The following is a 19,264-nucleotide window of genomic DNA, read 5'->3' as shown; positions in this document are numbered from 1 at the left end:
AGCTATCTCTCAACTGAAATATGAAATGAAAGGGATGCCATTCAACAACCAACAGTACAGGCTATGCTTGTTCATTCAGAAATGAGTGCCCACTTACCCAGTTGGCCTTAGTCCCCAGTGCCTGGGGAGCAGAACACTTTCCCTGTGTTGCTGAACGACAGCTTCGGGCAATCCCAGTCACCAAGCCAAGAGTGAAAGATTCCAACAGTTGTAGCTCAAGAACATCCTCCATTACTGCACTAATATGTCTTGCAGGTTGAGCACGTGGAAAACCAAGAAGGGCATCTTGAAAGAACTAATATGTTCTCCTGCTTGGTTGCTCATCAGTACTGCCTTCCACAGTTCTTCATGACTTCTTCATGGCTGCCATTTCCTTTATTCATTGGGGGGGGGGGCTGTCTGTTGCACCTATAGTTCTTTTTCATTTTAAATTTTGTTCACCAGAGGGACTTGCTATAAATCAACATAAATAAATAACGGAATTCACACTTTTCTTTTGTAATGCACATGCTGACTCATCTGAGATGATATCACTGCCAGTGCCACCACTAATTTCATAATCAGGCATCATCTGAGTAGATTTCAACATCAGCAACATTCTTGAGGCCTCTATATTTCCTATTTCTTTCTGATGCTTAGTCTTGTACAAGACTTATCAAGGGCTTCATGATATCATTGTTTGAAGTAGTGAGTAGATTCAGAAATAGTGAAGCGCCTGCTAAGTTATAGAGCTCATTCAATGTCAAGACCCACGCAAGGGATCTTTAATGCTGTCTGGGGTAAGCACAGAATCTTGGAAACTGTCATAGGGATTCCTCAGCCTTGTTTATAGTGAGTTAATTAAGGCAGAGTCTGTCTGAATGCTTTGAAATGCTTCTGTCCAGGCATTTCTTCACCTGGGCTAAATTGCTCTTTATGAGATAAGCTGCCAAGTGATTCACTTACTATCTCTGGATTATTTATGTCTGTGTTCTCTTCCTGTAGAAACACAGGAAGAGTGTTCTGGTCCCAATTACTGTTGTTAAGTGAGGACAACCTGTATACCAACTGGAACTTTGATGGGGAAAGCAAGATATAAAATTAATAATTAGACTAGAAGTATACAGAATGTTTCAGAACATTTCTGAAAAAGCTGGAACAACCTCTTTTAAACTTGAAACATTTAAAATTCAAGCCTTTTTGTATCTTCTAAAATATAGCATCCTGTTGGTGCAGTATGCATAATATTCTAAGCCACCCGGAATGGTTAGTAGAAACATGCCTGCCCTCATCTTAATGACAGTCCCCTGTGGCTCTTGAACCAGAATTGGAGGCTGCTTTGCAATTACTATGTCTTATAAACCCCTAGTTCATAGTACAGTAATCAGAGATGATAGCGATGGATTCAGACATGAGAGAAACCTCTAACTTTGCTTAAAGTGCCAGATGGGAATAAAAGTGACATGGCAGCATAGACATTCTATGCAACCATCCCTAATGGCTTAGTTGTGTGAACCACACCATATTTACAGGCAGCCTTTCCAATGTGATATCCTCCAGTAGCATAGGCTTTCCATTTCCAGTTTTGGGGCCAGCAATATTGGTTGAGAATTATGGACACTGAGGTCCAGTGTACCCAGAGAGCATCAAGGTAGGGAAGATTCATGGAATGGTTTGATAATAAATTTTCACTTTTTAAAATGTTTCCTCAATCACTATTTCACCCACAGTTGAAAGGCTTAGTACTAGTCTAAAACTTCCATAATCGTTAAAAGGCTGGTTAGTCAAATACAATCTCTCACTAAATCTAAATACTTTTGTTCTTTGGAATTAATAGGCATGGCCAGGCCTCCAACCTTCTTATCCTAAAATAACTGCTTGAGCGGACACATTCAGGAAGTGAAACTAACAACAACAACAAAAACCCTAAAAAACAAAACAAACCCAAGATTGCTCTGGTCATTGCTATTGATCAGTCAGCTTATGTGTGGGTTTTTTTTAACTGTGTTTTGTATTTCAAGGCTTACATTGCCTCTGAGTCTGTCCCACAGGATGCTATTATATTAACATCCAAGTTCTGCTTATATGGAAGTAAAAATAGCAGTGGAGCATTTATAATGCAAATAAGGGTTATGTTGGCATGCTTGATAAAAGCAAAAGTTGTGTTTTACCCCATCTTGCTTCCCACCCCCCACTCCATAAGACAATGCTACTCAATCTTAGAAGACGATTGTCACTTGATTATTGCAATTGTTTTGATAGCTATGCAAGTATTACTTATAATGTACAGGGTGAACTTAGTGATGGAAATTCTGGTCCCAATTACCATTCTTAAGTGAGGACTGTGTGAAAGGTCCCCTGTGCAAGCACCGAGTCATGTCTGACTCTGTGGGGGGACGCCACTTTTGTGACGTTTTCTTGGCAGACTATAGCAGGGTGGTTTGCCATTGCCTTCCCCAGCTGCCACCTTCCCCAGCAAGCTGGGTACTCAGTTTACCGACCTGGGAAGGATGGAAGGCTGAGTCAACCTGAGATGGCTACCTGAGAATCCAGCTTCCGCTGGGATCAAACTTGGGTCGTGGGGAGAGTTTCGGTTGCAATACTGCTGCCTACCACTCTGTGCCACACGAGGCTATATAGTAAGGACTACCTGCACACAAACTGGAACTTTGATGGGGAAAGCAAGATATAAAATTAATAATTAGACTAGAGGTATACAAAATGTTTCAGAACATTTCTGAAAAAGCTGGAACAACCTTTATTCTTCCAACCAACCAACAAACTTGAAACATTTAAAATTCAAACCTTTTGCAGAACACAAACATAAATGAATAATATTTCACTTCCAAGGCTGAAGCCCCACATACCTTCTGAATACCCTTCCAAAAGATGAGAGGGCTATCAAATACTGTGGGATGCATATTACTGCCTGCAAAGGTGTTATTTTAGAAAGCTAAACAGAGTTGGTTTGATACTTGAATTGTAGACCTTCAGCAAATTCCAGGGTTGCTGACTTACTAAATAAAATTCCAGAAGGTGGCAATGGCAAAACAATGCTACATTGCTATCAAGAATACAGTACACGGGATCATGGAAGTACTTGGGGTCAAGATGGATTCGAAGGAGACTTTGCTTATTTTTCTGCAAGGGAAGGTGGAAATAATCCAAACTGGAGTTCCATCACAACCTCATAAAAGGTTTATAATTAGGGGATCCATCGTTCTGCAGCATCCTGGAATTGTTCTCAGGCAATAGGGAGATGAATGAAGAATGAATCACTTTTGCATAAAACAGTTTTCCACTTCTGCAATATAGAGTATCTTCTATTACTTTAATCCCATTTTAGAACAGTAGCTGTTTTGAACTGTAACAAGGGAAGCAAAGTAATCTTAGGGAACCTTAAACATATCTTTATGCATTCTGGAATCGTCTGAAGTTGTGCTTTTCTTACAGGATACTGAATCTGAGGTTGACAGCAGTGTGTCCTACAGCACTGAAATGTTCTCTTGTAGTTTTCTAGTGCCAAATCATCTAGATACACAGTCCCAATGTCTACTTGTAAAAATAAGAATGGGAGGGTCTGATTGAACCAGAACCAAAGGGAAAGGACCTCCCATCTTCCCAGAAGCACTGCCCTAATGCATACAGTTCCACCAGTTATTGGTTGGATTCACACATCAATGTAAGCCATAAGGTAGTTTAATTCAATTTGTTTATTCCACATCATTCAATGAGGATTATTCCCAGGTAGATCTGCATGCATCATCATCCCAAATCAATTCACTGCAGGATGAAGGCCTCTTCAGTTGCTTTCTAGTTGCTTTAACACATTGCAGGGTATTTCCAGTTAACACTTTGGAATCGAGTTACATCATTTGCCCGGCATTTCTGTGGGTGTGAGAATTGCTATTCTCTAGGACTGATCTGTTCATCATGTCATATAGCCAGCCCATTGCCATTTCAGTGAAGCTACCTACTTCATTATTTTATTTCATTTATGTGGCTGCCCAACTCAAACTATGTGACTCTGGGCAGGGTACACAAAGGACATAAAGAAATCCATAATTAATACAAAATAACTTATTGAAACATGCTAAACAATAAAATGGTGAATTATGTCACATACTCATATCTGTTGGCAAATCCAAGTATTTCGTTTCTTGTCATATGTTACGCATTTACCATTTTATGTTTCTTTGGGTAGTTTTCAACTTCTATACCATGTTTGCATTTAATGGCCGAGTTTTGCAACCACATCAGCCCAGATAACATAAATTGATTAAATAATTTTCTCTTTAAGCAGGTTAGTATGTTGCTTTTTAATACAGCATGAAATTGTCCAAACGTTCTCCAATCCAGTTCAGTTCAGAATTTCTTCCATGATATCATCTTTCATGATAATCATGATTGAGGTAGATGCAGCTATTGACTTTCCCAATAATGACATTCAATTTTTATTGACAAAGATTGGGAATAATTGTTATAGATTACGTGTATCTTCTTCAAGTTCATTTTCAAGCCTGATAACTCACTGCTGTTATTTAATTCTGTTATTTGTCTTTTATGGGTTTTAGCATTGTTGGACAAAAAAAACCCCCAATATCTTTTTGACAAAACATAGGTGGTTAAGGCATTTACTGTTAACTTATTTCTTACTTTGGACCAGTTCGGTCATTTGAATATTACTTCTAGACTTTGCTGACAATCGTTTCAGTGAAATTGGATCACTTTGTTGACCTTTGTATATCGATGATGGTAGTCTTTATGTGGATGGTAGCTGTAGCATTTCTGTATCTTGATTTCAGGAGGTTGATGCAGGGTCCTTCCGCACCTTGTCTCTGTAACCTATTGCCAAACCATTTATTAAAACAAATCTTGTTGCTTATAAATCTCAAATTTTGAAGTCAAATGGAATCTTATATTTGTATTTTTATTGTATTTTGTATTGGAATGGTTTTGAATTTTAATCCTGTTTTATTGTAGGCCGCCCAGAGTCCCCCCGTGGGGGAGAGATGGGCAGTGAATAAATTTATAAAATAAATAAATAAAAATAAATCTTGCCATCTTTGAATTTTGGAATTTCATCAGAGCTTGTTTGATTCGCACACCTACTGCAAAAAGAGGTACCTTCTATCTGTTACAGTAAAAAAAAAAAAGCCAAATCTGAAAGTCCACTAGATGGCAACAGAACACTAAAGGAAAACTTTAGGTAAAGTCCAGAAAAAGAAATCAGGAAATGCCTTTGAACAGATTTAATATCATTAAATGATCTATCTAAACGTGGCAGAAATCTGAATAATTAATGTGACCCTGTTTTTTTTAATGAAATACAATATATCTGATACATATTATTTACTCTAAGCATAATTTATTTCCAGTATACTTTCCAGTACATACAGGCTGGTTCCTATATTGCCTAAAGCCAAGGTTTTAACCTTGTTCACTGAACAAACTGCTATTACTGGATTCACACAACATTCTAGTCGTCTTCAAACAGAAGCTGCTCTTTGCAGAGAGACTGAATAGGTCATCTATCAGAGATGCTCTAGTGCAGTGGTTCTAAAATATTTCTCAATTTTAATTTCCGATACAGATAGGAGAGCCCGTTTGGTGTAGTGGTTAAGGCATCAGGCTAGAAACTGGAGGACCATGAGTTCTAGTCCTGCTTTAGTCACAAAGCCACTGGGTGACCTTGGGCCAGTCACTCTCTCAGCCCTAGGAAGGAGGCAAGGGCAAGCCACTTCTGAAATATTGCCAAGAAAACTGCAGGGACTCGTCCAGACAGTCACCAGGAATCAACATTGATTCAAAAGCATGGATGGATGGATGGATGGATGGATGGATGGATGGATAGATCTCACATAAATTAAAGCTCTTTGGGGTCCTCAATCATTTTTAAGAATGTAAAGGGGTCCTGAGACCAAAATGTTTGAGAACCAGTGCTCTGATGGATCCTACATTGAGCAGGGGGTTAGACAAGATGACCGCTATGGTCATTTCCAACTCTGATTCCATGAAAACTCAGCTAAACCATATTATAACTTAAGTGTGTTGAGAACCAAGCTACATTGGTATTCAAGACAGAATGAAAATAGGACTCAGTATCAGCAAGATACTGACCTAGAGCTTCAGAGACTGGAGAACAGAAAAATAACTGTCTTATATATCTCTTAATCTGTTTAGTAACATCTGAACACTGAACATGCAGTCACTTATGCAAAATTTCCTAGTTAAACAGAAGTACCCATTAAAGCATCTTTAAGTTATGAAGAAGCAAACCAATTATTCGTTACAAAAAAAAAATTCTTCCCAAAGGAAAGACTACTTCATATAGAAGAAATTGACATCCGAATGATTCCCGTGAAAAAGCCACTAAACCCTCTGTGAAACCTCTTTGTAAGATGAAGTCATTTTTTTTTTAGTCAGCTTTGCATGCACTGGCTTTCTGCATCTATACATCTCTTGCCCATTAGAGACAATAAACACAGAAAGAATTACCAGAGGGCCTGTGCTTCTGGCGAAAGTTATACTTCTAACTGTAGAGTTTCTTTTTATATGTCTTCTTTCTGTTGAGCAAATCTACCTGCTAACCAAAAATACCATTTCTGGAAAAACACGAGATATAAATCTACTGAGAGATATGCATAAGATATGAGTTCTAAAGCACTGTCGCTGGAAAAAAGAAAAAGAAAAACATATAAAATTGGGCTGCTTGGAAGCTTCCACTCCACCCAAAGAATGTTCTCTTTTTATTACACGTAATTTTATTCCACTGTTCTGTAATTTCCAGCCTTTATAGCATATTTCTTTTTGAGTTACCCATAAAAGTAGAGAATACAACAAACTCCCAAACTGCAAACGCGCACGCACACACACACCTGAACAAGACTAACCACTCTCTTATTATTACAGCCATACTCATTCTAATAACAGTTGCAACATTTGGGGGAGTGGGAGGGAGAGAAAATAGGGCTAGCAGAGAGAGAGTGTTTTTAAGTGCACCCTTGAAGAACGTTACTTAAATAAACCTTTACTTAACTCACTGTCTTTATTATTTATTTATTTATTAAGCAGAAGTATATGGCCGCCCAACTCTCACATAGTGACTCTGGGTGGCTTACAAGATTAAAAACCAATAAAACACCCAGTGGCAGAAACAAACATACTCTAAACTAGCCATTTAATCAGCTCCGTATTGGCCTGGGGCCTCCAGGCCCAATGACAGAACCATGTCTTCAGGACCTTCCAAAAAGATTTAGATACCGTCTTTTCAAAAACTACCTGGCCCAAGTAAATTGTGAATATACATTACCACTGTTTATCAGTGACTCCAACAGAAAGTCTGAAAACAAAAAAAACAGGACAGATACGACAAATATCATTTGCCCTTGCAGCTACCCTGTTGCTCCTTACTCTCCCTGGGGCTTGGCCTTTGCAACACAGCCTCACTTAACCCCGTGAGGCTAGCTGCCTTGCTAGTCGTCACAGTTAGTGATGTTCAGGAAGAAAGTAACCAGGAGAAAAACAACTAAATCAGTGACAAGCAGACATTGGACAGAGTCTTTGGAAGATGGGGAACAGTTTGGGGGGTGAAGAAGTTTGGGGGGAATACAGGGACCATAGGAAGGGCTGGTTGTAGCCTCCACTGCACCCATCGCTGCCAGCACGTACTGCTATGGTAGATAACCTCATTCCCCAAAACAGGTAGTGCACCTTGGACTATGCTTTATATCACACAGCCCACGTGTATGCATTGCAGGGCAATACTGTAGCACAATAGGCAAAGCAGCTGTTTTGCAAACGCACGTCCTACTGATCTTTTAACTGAAGAACCTATCCCAAGCTGAAGTTGATCTCCCAATTTCCTCCCAATTGTTAAAACTGAAAAAGAGGCTTCTTTTTTTCTGCCTTACTATCAGGCTGATTCTCAGTGCCTTTTGATTATGCCTATAGGTGGCTCTATTCTGCAGAGGGTGTGTTCTACTATATCCCTCTCCAACTGTTCGCAGCATCCCAGGTTATCCCTGTTTCTAGATCTGAAAAAGCTCCAGGTGAACATTTCATGACATTTTCCTGGAGATCTATAGGAAGCAGGGAAACCAAACGGGGTGTATAGCTAAATCAATTGTTCAGTGAAAGGCAAAACCTCATGTACAGGCTGTGTTTGCACAACAGGCCATAGTTAATTTAACCACTATTTCCTCAATTAATTCCATGACTTGGTTCAAAGGAAACAGTGTACCATACATGAACCTCAGAGGCTAGATTCCCACAACTGACTATACTAAGATGTGGTTGGTTAATTTGTTGGTGTATGGTGCAATCACAGCCACATTTTTTGGCCTCTAAAGTAGGTCTGGAACTCCACAGACATGCATGAGAATTTCATTGAAATATCTGACTCTTTCGAAAGGCAGGCAGGCAGGCAGGCAGGACTTTTTCATCAAGTGTGTGTGTGCGCCTTCAAGTCAGTCTTGACTCCTGGTCACTGCATGGACAAGTCCCTGCAGTTTTCTTGGCAATATTTTGGAATTGGTTCACCATTACCTCCTTCCTAGGGCTGAAAGATAGTGACTGGCCCACGCTGGCTTTGTGTCCAAGGTGAGACTCGAGAGTAGAACTCATAGCCCCTCAGTTTCTAGCCTGGTGCCTTAACCACTACACCAAACAGAATGCAAATATATAGAGAGAGAGCGTCCTAGGCAGGACCTGAAGTGCAGACTATGCAGAGAGGCCTCAGAGACAGTCCAACACATAGTGGCAGGGTGTAAGATGCAGGCAGGAACAGCATACACTGAACGGCACAGCCATGTAGCTGGCATTGTGTACAGGAACATCTGCACAGTGTATGGGCCAGACCCTCCCAAGTCCAGATGGGAGGTTCCACAGAAGGTCGTGGAGAATAACAGGGCTAAGATCCTGTGGGACTTCCAGACAGACAGGCAGGTAGTGGCCAATCAACCAGACATTGTGGTAGTAGACAAGGGCCAGAAGACAGCGGTGGTGATAGTTGTAATGGTGCCAAGTGACAGCAACATCAGGAAGAAGGAGCATGAGAAGCTGGAGAAGTACCAGGGCCCGAAGGAGGAACTAGAGAGGATGTGGAAAGTAAAAGCCAAGGTGGTCCCAGTGGTGGTAGGAGCACTCGAGACTGTGACTCCCAAGCTGGGAGAGTGGCTCCAACAGATCCCAGGAGCAACATCAGAGCTCTGTGTCTAGAAGAGTGCAGTGCTAGGAACAGCTAAGAGACTGCACAGAACCCTCAAACTCCCAGGCCTCTGGTAGGGGACCCGAGGTTGAGGAAGACACATACCACCCACAGGGGTGAGAAGGGAGATGGATGGATGGATGCTACGAAATTCTCAGCACAAGGCAGCCCTAACAGGAACCCAGTTTGAAATGTTGGATCACCAACAGTTTCCCTGCCTGGCTTTTCCAAGCTCCCCTCTTCCTTCTCTTCTGTTTATATTAACTATATATCCCTTCCAGCAAACTGTTCTTCTGAAGCTCAGAAGGGCCCGGCCATTCCATGCCACGTTACTTCAAGCGACCTGACTCGTTGCGCAGACGTTACTCTTCCACACAGACCAGAACCCCGAAATGCGTTGCCAGGGACTATGCTCCACGCGGAAGCGCGTCTCCCTCGCTGGTCCCCACGCGGCGGAGCTCTTGCTCCAGGTCTGGGGACGACTGCAATGAATGGAGGCCTTGCTCCAGCGCCGCCCCTCATCCTGCTGCGCCGCTCGCTTGGCGACACACTCGGCCTTCCCTGCGGGCGGCTCTCTCCAAGCCCCGCCAGCTCCAGTCAGCAGGAACCCGGAAGCAGGCGGTGCTGAAACCAACCCGTTTCCTGCGCGAGAGGCAGAGACGGGCTGAGCTGGATTCTGGTGAAGCGGAGCAGCGGCAGAGCCATGACTCACCAGACTGGCATCCACGGTAGGAAAGCGGGGAGCCCCGGGTGGCCGCTGTCACCCCGTTTGTGCCCCCCCAGAGCAGTTCGCTCCGAAGCCTGTAACGAGCGGCCCGCCCAAGGCGCTGCTGCCCATTCATGCCTGTTCCCTCGCTTTGCCCTGGCGGCTGTCCTCTCACGCAAGCCTCCATTCTGCTGCCCTCCGGCCCCGCTTCCTCTCTGGGGCCGGTGAGAAGTGGCTCTGATACGTAACTCGGCCTCGGGCGTTCAGACGGCTCTTCCTCCCGGCTGATTCTCTTGATCTTTCCCGCCCGGCGTTTTGACCCATCTGCCTGTGCGGTGGAGATGGGAGGCTTTTGAAGCAAGGAGGCACCTCTCGCGTCCCGAGGGGAGCTTCTTTACAATGAAAAGTAATTCCTAGAAATCTCGCTCGGTGTTGTGTGCGTGGCCGTAATTGCTAAGGATGCCCCACTGCGCCCCGTATTTCTTCTTATATGATAGTCACCGGCAAGTATCCGTTTATTCAGCGGCTTGTCTACACAGTTCATTTGAAGGTAAAAGAGGCATCATCTGCTTAGTCCTTGCTCATCCGGATTTCCAAGCAAGCGTTGAGCGCAGTGATCCTTGCTGGCCTGCGATATCTACTCTGGATTGCTCTTGTAAATTATTGGTGCTCGGTAATGATTTTATTTTTATTTTCTCTTTTACGTGTACATTTCGGATCCGTACAGAAGGTTCCTTCTTGTAAAAAACAGTTGCTTTCATTTTATGTCTCTGGGCGCAGTTGCCTGAAGGGATATCGTGGGTACTCGCATTTCTCAGCTCTGCAATGGATCTGAGATGTGGCAGCCTATTCCGTCGCTGCTGTGTAATCGCATAACATGTTTGGCTCTGCAGCGTGAATCATAATTGCCGGAGCCATTTCCCCCACCTTTGGCTTTACAGTATGACTCTGCTTCCTTGTATCTTTAGCATCCAAAGGCTAAATCCTATCATAGTCTTTCTGCATGCTAGGATTTTGCTGAAATGCATCACAGGATTACTGTGCTACAAGAAGTAACCATGATTAAAGATTTGACTTGGAAAGCTGTCAGAATAAGACTGTATCACTATAGTAAATGATACAGGGTGGGTTAGCATGTATCAGCTGTACAAATCAAATAGTGGTAACTAGAATTGGCCCATTCTGCATCCCCCTCCGCAGAAACCCTGTATGTCCTTATCTTGCTTTATCAGCTCATCATGAATTTTCAGAGACGATGTCAGGCTATAGAAATACGTATGAGGCCTAGTCTAATGCCAGTATTAATAGCTAATTCAACCTCTTAGCATTTTTTCAGTAGCTGGAGGTCTTGCATGCTGCTAATTTTAAGTGCATTACATTCAACAGTAAATCTACATAAACTGTTATAACCCAAAAGAGTGACAGACTGATGGTAAAGCAGTGAAGGTGCAATTTGATGCAACAGGATGAAACTGAGTTGCAAAAACTGTGTTTGGAAACCAGGAAAATGTCTCGACAGCAACCAGTGAACAGCCTCCAAAGACACATCTACCTTTTTTTTTGGGGTGCCTTCAAGTCATTCTTGACTCCTGGTGACTGCCTGAACAAGTCCCTGCAGTTTTCTTGCCAAGATTTCGGAAGTGATTTGCCATTGTCTTCTTCCCAGGGCTGAGAGGGAGTGACTGGCCCAGGGTAACCCCGTTGGCTTTGTGCCTAAGGCAGGACTAGAACTCATGGTCTAGCCTGTTGTCTTAACTACTGCACCAAACTGGCTCTGTCTAGCATAATATATCCCACCTTTTAATCTCATGAATTCAATTTCTTGCGTGGTTCAAATCTCCACAGTAATTTTTAGCACTGTTGTATAATTGCAAAATTATGGCTCTAAAATCTGTGCTGGGTTCCCAGTGAGTGGTGGTGCTCAGGACTTGTAAAAGCAGCAATATTTCTGTGCTATATATTTGAACTAAGTTAGATGCTGGAGTGACTGAATGCCTGGGTGAATACCACACCTGCATTTTCTCTGGAGGAACAATCTGATGGATACTGATAGCTTTCTAAGCTTCATTAGCAACAATTATGCTTATATGTACAATTTTCTAGGCTGCTTAGATTTGATACTGTAAAGTTCAGCTATTTTAAGCAACTCCCTTTCAGTTAAGGTAGATTTGGCAAGCAAGGTTACAGTAGTAGCAATTTAAGGCCTATTCATAAATTAGCAGGTAAAAATGTATGGAGACATATAGCTGCTTCCATCACAATGGAACATACACATTTAAATAATATTTTTATCCCAACATTCTTCCAAGGATCTCATATATTCATATTTTTTGTCTCCCATTATGTTATCTACACATCAACCCACTGGGGTAGGTTTGGCTGAAAAGCAGTGGCTGGTCTATAGTCACCTGGTAAGTTTTGTGGCTGAGTTGGGATATGAATTTGGACCTCTATCCCTATTTCTAATCCAGGACTGTTCATTGTGCCAGTTCATTGTGGTTACTAAGTGGTTATGTTTGATTATCAATAACCAGTTTGGTCTAGTGGTTAAGGTGCTGGGCTAGAAACCAGGAGACTGTAAGTTCTAGTCCCGCCTTATGCATGAAAGCCGGCTGGGTGACCTTTGGCCAGTCTCTCTCTCTAGGCCCAACCCACCTCACAGGGTTGTTGTTGTAGGGAAAATAGGAGGAGGTAGTAGTATTAGGAACGTTCGCCGCCTTGAGTTATTTATAAAAATAATAAAGGTGGGATTATAAATAAATAAATAAATATTCTAATGTGAATTAATATTGAAGATTATGCAGATAGTGTCTTTGCAGCTGATTTAACAGTACAATGGAAGTGTTGTGTGTGTATCTGTATGTTGGGAAGAACTATGCTACAGTAGTATGCAGTTTTTGTCCTGTGGACTTTATTTTCAGCTGTGTTACTTGTGCTTGGCTTGCTCATCCCTGATCTGCCATTCGTTATTCACCTGGGTTTTTATGCCATTTCAGTCCTCTAATCGGCTCACTGTTTCCAGTTCTAATAATTAGGATGAAAATTATAAGCAATAACGACATACTGTAATCAATAACATAACACAAAATAATAACAGCAAAACATCGAATTATACATGTGGACCTTCCATCTACCTGGTGCCGCCTTTCAAGCCTGGGAGCAGCTAATTACAAGTCCCCTCCTTTGTCAGAAGCTTCAAACAGCCTTCAGATACAATAACAGGGATGGGGCCTTCCATTTCTCCAGGAGTAAGCTGTTTCAGTGGAGGGGACTCTCTCCCAGCCCCTTACATCCCTAGGAAGTAGGACCTGTAACATGCCCTCCATCACAGAGTTCCCTGGATGGGTAGATTCCGTGTGGAACAGGAGGTCTCCACAATATCTAGGTCCTAATCTATTTAGGGCTTTAAAGGTAATATTCAGCACCATGAATTGCACATAGAAGATTATTACTGGTAACTATTTTGACTTCAGGGATCACAATAGATTATGACAGGTTTTTCTGTTGTGTGTAGTTGCTGTGTATGCTGAAACCTGAACATATCTTTATGTGGCACTAGCCTAAATAGGTTTAGAGAGTTGATTCCGTGATGTGCATGGGCATTAGTAGGTCACCGACAAGGCACATTGGCATGACCCAGACTACCTGCTGCACCAGTCCTGGTTTTCTTTTTCCATTGGATTTGATTAATAAATGAGAAGCTGGCATACTGCAGAGGGCACCCTTTGTTTATAATAATTTAAGACTTCATGTAAGCCATATAGATAATCATAGAAAGTAAAAATGGTAGTTGGCTGCATTGGTGCTTTGTCTAGAATTGTGCTCATCTGTCCCCCAGAAGACATAGATAAGATGGGGTGGTAGAGAGCATCCTGGGTAGTGTTTGAGAAGCTATGCCTGGCAGCCATTTTGTAAAAAGCCAAAGAATACCAAAAAGAAGTCAGCATGTGCTTCCTTAATTATAGAAGGGCTTTCAATTATGTCAGTCGCATCAAGCTGTGGAATGTGCTTGGAAAAATGGGAATCCCAGAGCATCTCATTGTCCTCATACAAAACCTAATACAGGTCAGGAAGCTCAGACAGAACATGGCGAAACAGACTGGCTCCAGGTTGGCAAAGGAGTAAGACTCATTTGCTACCTCACCCCTTATTTAGTCATCCTACTGTAATGCTGAGTATATCAAGGGCAGCTAGACTGAAAGAAAATGACCATGGTTTTAAAACTGGAGGAAAAAAATCAATAACCTGTGCAATGCTGAGGCTACTACACTAATAGATAAAATGCAAAGATCTGCAAGCTCTAGTAATGAAAATCAAGGAGCACATTGAAAAAAATGGGACTGAAATTAAATATAAAGAAGACAATGACAACAGGTATTACAACAGGTACTACAACCAGCCGTAGTATTGACAATGAAGATATTGAAGCGGTAGATAGCTTCTTTTTAGGATCAGTCATCCACAGTAAAGGAACAAGCAGTCAAGAAATATGCTGCAGACTGGCACTTGGTAGAGCAGCCATGAAGGACTTGAAAAAGATATTCAGATGCCATGATGTGTCTATACCTACAAAGATCAAAATAGTACAAGCAAAAGTATTCCTTGGGACACTCTATGGAAGTCAGAGTGAGACTTTGAAGAAGCAGGATAGACAGAGTATTAACCCTTTTGAAATTTGGTTTTGGAGAAGACTCCTGAGAATACTATAAACAACAAACAAATGGATCATTGAACAAATCAACCCAGAGTTCTTGCTTGAGGCACAAATGAACAGGCTCATCCTACTTTGGGCACATTGTGCAAAGACTCAACTCTCTGGAGAAGGCTATGATGCTGGGAAAGATAGAAGGAAAGAGAAGAAGAGGACAACCAGCAGCAAGATGGGTTACAGTTACAGTGGGGATGGTTGCACTGTTGGAAGACCTGAAGGACTAGATTAGGGACAGATTGTCATGGAGAAAAATCTGTCAGTGTGATCAGTAAGACTGAACACCAACTTGATGTCATGTAATCAAGCAATCAAAAGATCTAGTTGGCTGATTTTTCCCTAAAATTGAAATAAAGTTCTTACTGTTTCCCTTAGGGTTTTTTGCCATGTACTCTTTGTTTTTAATTCCTTATTATCACCTCGAGAGCCAGTTTGATGTAATGCTGTCAGCCTTCCCAGCTACACCAGACAGGAAACACAACCAGATGAGCTAATTCTACTTTATTGTAAGGCTACATTAGCAGAATCTTGCAAGTCTGGAAGTACAAATCTCCCACTGTCTCTTTTACAGCCTGATAAGTTAGGGAAGCTCCTTTCTGAGTTTCTTACTCTGCCCATTATGCAGCTGTGGGCTCCCCACCCCTTTTATTTGATTGTTCCCTAGGTAGCATCTGTCCCGCCTGTCTCCCAAGGTCATTCCCACATACCATTACAAATGATTAAGACACCAGGCTAGAAACTGGGAGACTGAATTCTAGTCCTGCCTTCGGCACAAAGCCAGCTGGGTAACCTTGGGCCAGTCCCTCTCTCTCAGCCCTAGGAAGCAGGCAATGGCAAACCACTTCCAAAATCTTGCCAAGAAAACTGCAGGGACTTGTCCCAGCAGTTGTCAGGAGTCAACAACAACTCGAAGGTATACACACACACACACAATCACCTTACACTATTTTCTGTCAGAGTTTATACTTCTCTTTCTTCTCCTCAATAGGAAAAGCTTTCTGTTTCTTGAAGTAAATCTTTTTTCACTCTCCTTTTCATCAATCCTTCACTTTTGTGGTCGAATGTGCCTCTGTTAAGGATAAGTGTAATGAGGGAGTTCCCACTTGCATACAAGCAAAATGTAATAGCTTTCTACTGTACTCACTCTTTTCTATTAGTCCATGGTCACTGCCTTGGATAAATCTAGCGTTTGCCTTGTCTCTCCTTGGTTCTGAGAAAATTGTTCCATGGCACAGTCATTTCGAACAGGGGTTCTCAGCCTTCTTTTGCTCATGGCCCCCTTCAGAGCCTCATTTACCTTTGTGACCCCCTCATAGTCATGGTTAAGATAGTTACTGTAAACTCTAGTAATTTTCAATATTTATGCTGCTGAAATTTGCATAGAGACTTTTATGTGAGGATTATGATAAATTGATCATACAGCCTGGCAGTTAAGTTTGGATGACCCCCTAGAATATGACATGGCCACCTGGGGGGGGGCATATGGCCCACACTGAGAACCATGATTTACAGTATATTTGTTGTGGTTATTCACACATTTATACCAGGTCATCCCACCTTTTAATTCCCAAAAAACCTGCAATTTTACAGTGGTAATCCATCAGAATCATGGTGTTGGATAAATAGTGGTCCCAAACCTCTACAAATAAAATGTAAAATTGAAGGAAGGATACACATGCAGTAACTCTGCCATCTTCTAAATATTTTGGGGTTTTTTTTAATACACTGTCCATCTTATTCCACCTAGCCCTTGGGTCCCTCAAGAGAAATCCACAGAATGACATTAGTTTCTTTCTAAATTAACCAAGCATAACTATCTTGTTCTAGTTCTATACCTAATTGCATTGATTAGAAGAATCATTCTTTGCTGTAGGGTAGGCTCTAAAAATAATTATACCCAGACAGTTTAATTCTTAGTATAACTTTTATGTGCAAGGGTGTATCATTACATTATATTAGAGCACTGTGTAGCTTTCTTTACTTTTCATTACATGCTTGTGAAAATCTTCTTAAAACTCTTCGCCTTCTGTTCTTGATTATAATCTACTGGGTTTGTTCTCAGGGATTAGTATTCTACTAATATTATAATACTATAATATTATAACTGGTATTCCATTGTGAATGGGTAGAGAAATTTCTTTAGCTAATACATCTCTTAATCCAGAGTTTGATCCTGACGTTTATCATTACATATGGAAAATCATATAAAATTATCACAATTTAGCTTGACAGTAACTCTTAAGATTACATTAGGCTGAGAAGCAGAGGTTAGGTTAGGCTGATTATGACTAAAGATAGATAGTCGTCTTACTTGCATGACTGAGTGGAGAACTTAAACCAGCAAGATCCAAATGGCTTAATGCTGATATGCACGAACTAGAATGAATCTGAGTGAATCCACAGAATGGTTCTTCCCTTTCCTATGTCTTCCTCCTCTATAGCCAGGAGAAAGATTATGCTAGCATTAGATTTCTCTTTCCACTAATCCTTGTTAGTTGTTAATGTATGGACCAGAAATTACAGTTTGCTTTATTTATTTATTTGATTGATTGATTGATTGGATTGATTTCTATAGCCGCCCATCTCAACAAGTGACTCTGAGCAGCTTACAACAGTAAAACCACAAAACAGTTAAAACAATTACAATTAAAACAATTAAAATACAAAATAAATACAAGATAAATATACATGGCTGCCAAGTAAGCAATGTATGGATGTTAATATAACCAAGAGGTGGGACCATCCAAATGCTCGAGGCGCCAGGCCTGGGCACAAAGCCCGGTCTTCCCAGCCTTATGAAAGGCCAACAGGGTTGGGGACATCTTAGCTGAACGTGCCAGTTTCATAACCTGTGGTTTGCAGTTGGCTTGTTTGGAAGCAGATCAATTTGTAGGAACGTGATCTCCTGTGTTCTTGCATAAACCAGCTTTGTGGAAAGTGAAATTAAACACAGTGAGATCTTTGTGAGAGGGGAGGCATGGGGAACACACAAGCCCAATTCAAGTTGCTGCTTGTGCACATAGTTCTAATCTGGGCAGAGTTACAGGTGAACCAGCGCATTTGTGTGAAAGCCTTTCTTTATCCAAATATGTGAACCTGACATAATAAGCTGCTGCTTCAGTATAGGAAGTAACTTGTTTTGGTCCCAGGTGAAAGTTTCTGCTGCTCATACCCTTTCTGATAGTTGTGCTTATACTGGCAAATGGCCCTAGTGAAGCCTTTTGGATAAAAGCCATGAGTTTAGTCCTGTTCAAATATTATTATGCAAACAAGTCTGAAGGAAAACAGAAGTGAAGCAAACTGATTTGTTCATTTTTTTACTTCTTTTTTGGTAACTGTGAAGTGCTCAGAAATTAGTTTTCTGGGATATCTGCACACTTGCATATTTGAAACAGTGAATCATCTGAGCTCAGGGCTGTGATGTTTTAAAGAAGCTTGTTTTCAAAGCTGTTTGCTATACAGATTGAGCTAGAGTAATCAGACAGGTTGAATGGCATCAATAGTAACACTTCAAAATACCTTTTAATAACTTTGCCTTTTCACAGGCTTACTTTAGGCTGATTGTTGAGGCTGTACTGCTTGGGCCTGAAGAAGTCATGATGATGACCAATGATCCATCAGGCAGAGATTCATAAAACTCTTAACATGAGAGAGAGAAGAAATTAGACTTCTTCTGCCTAGCATCCATTTTAAATATGCACAGAGGGGTATATTGTGCTGTGGTGAGTCACATATTATTTGGAAACCAACTAAAGGCCCCAAGCCCTATATTTTGCATGATGGAGTTCTCATGTTTGGTACTTCTTCCATGTACCTTTTTGAGTATCATCAAGACAGTAAGGAAGGCTGGACTTAAATCATTTTTCTTGACGGTAACTGCTTCTTTGAGTTCTCATGAGCTTATGCTTGTGTCATCAGTGATTATATCTAGCCATCTTTTCTTTTACTGGCCTCTTTTTTGGTTCCTTTCCATTTTTAAAAGCATCAGGTCTTCACCAGTGATTTTTGCCTTTGCATTATTAGCTTCACTGTTAGTTATCTTTAATAGTGTTAGCTTTCTATGTGCAGAGAAACATTTTTATACAAGCAGTTGTCTTCCTGTATTTTGAAGTAGCATATCCCATAAGACTGTGCCATGAACCATTTTTGCACACATACATTGGTGCCAGATTCAGATGCTCTTGGAGATTATATGAGCTTTTAAAAAGAAGACTAATAATGCATTTTAATAACAAAAACAACAATACTAATAATTCATTAAATTTATATGCTGCCTGACTTCCACCAACTCTGGGTGGCTTTAAACCAGTCTTTTAAACCAGTCTTCCTCAGTTATTGACTGTTACTCTCACTGGCTATGCTAGTTTGGAACTTTGGGAGCTGTAGCTCAATATATCTGGGGAATACCAGGTTGGGGAAGACAATTTTAAAGAATCTAAAAGCAAATAATTGTGAAAACTTACTTTTGCTTGGTGGAGAGTTCTGTCCAATTTGTAACCAAGGAGAAAAAAGTGATAAACTGTGAAAGCTGACTATTTGCATCTTTCTCCATAGTAAATAACAAAATAAGTTAATTATACAGACAGTTCCTATAATTTGTTTAGCGAAGGTTGTTGAGAAGATGATTGGACTGCAGCTAATGTGAACCCTGGAGGAAGTGGAT

At 41.2% G+C, this 19,264-nt stretch overlaps 1 protein-coding gene across 1 annotated transcript in view; it reads left to right on the top strand.

The window, feature by feature from the left end:
- The first annotated feature begins 9,780 nt into the window (after positions 1-9,780).
- TWF2 (twinfilin actin binding protein 2) overlaps positions 9,781-19,264 on the top strand; it is a 58,791-nt gene continuing 49,307 nt past the window's right edge. Inside the window, exon 1 of the mRNA XM_063291910.1 lies at positions 9,781-9,915. Within this exon, the coding sequence (XP_063147980.1) occupies positions 9,891-9,915 (25 nt within the window). The 5' untranslated portion in view covers positions 9,781-9,890. The remainder of the gene's footprint in view (positions 9,916-19,264) is intronic.

This window comes from Candoia aspera, chromosome 2 (genome assembly GCF_035149785.1).
Source record: "Candoia aspera isolate rCanAsp1 chromosome 2, rCanAsp1.hap2, whole genome shotgun sequence".
Lineage (NCBI taxonomy): Eukaryota > Metazoa > Chordata > Lepidosauria > Squamata > Boidae > Candoia > Candoia aspera.
Note: the sequence above shows the minus strand (reverse complement) of the source record. Positions and strands in the feature narration are given on the sequence as shown.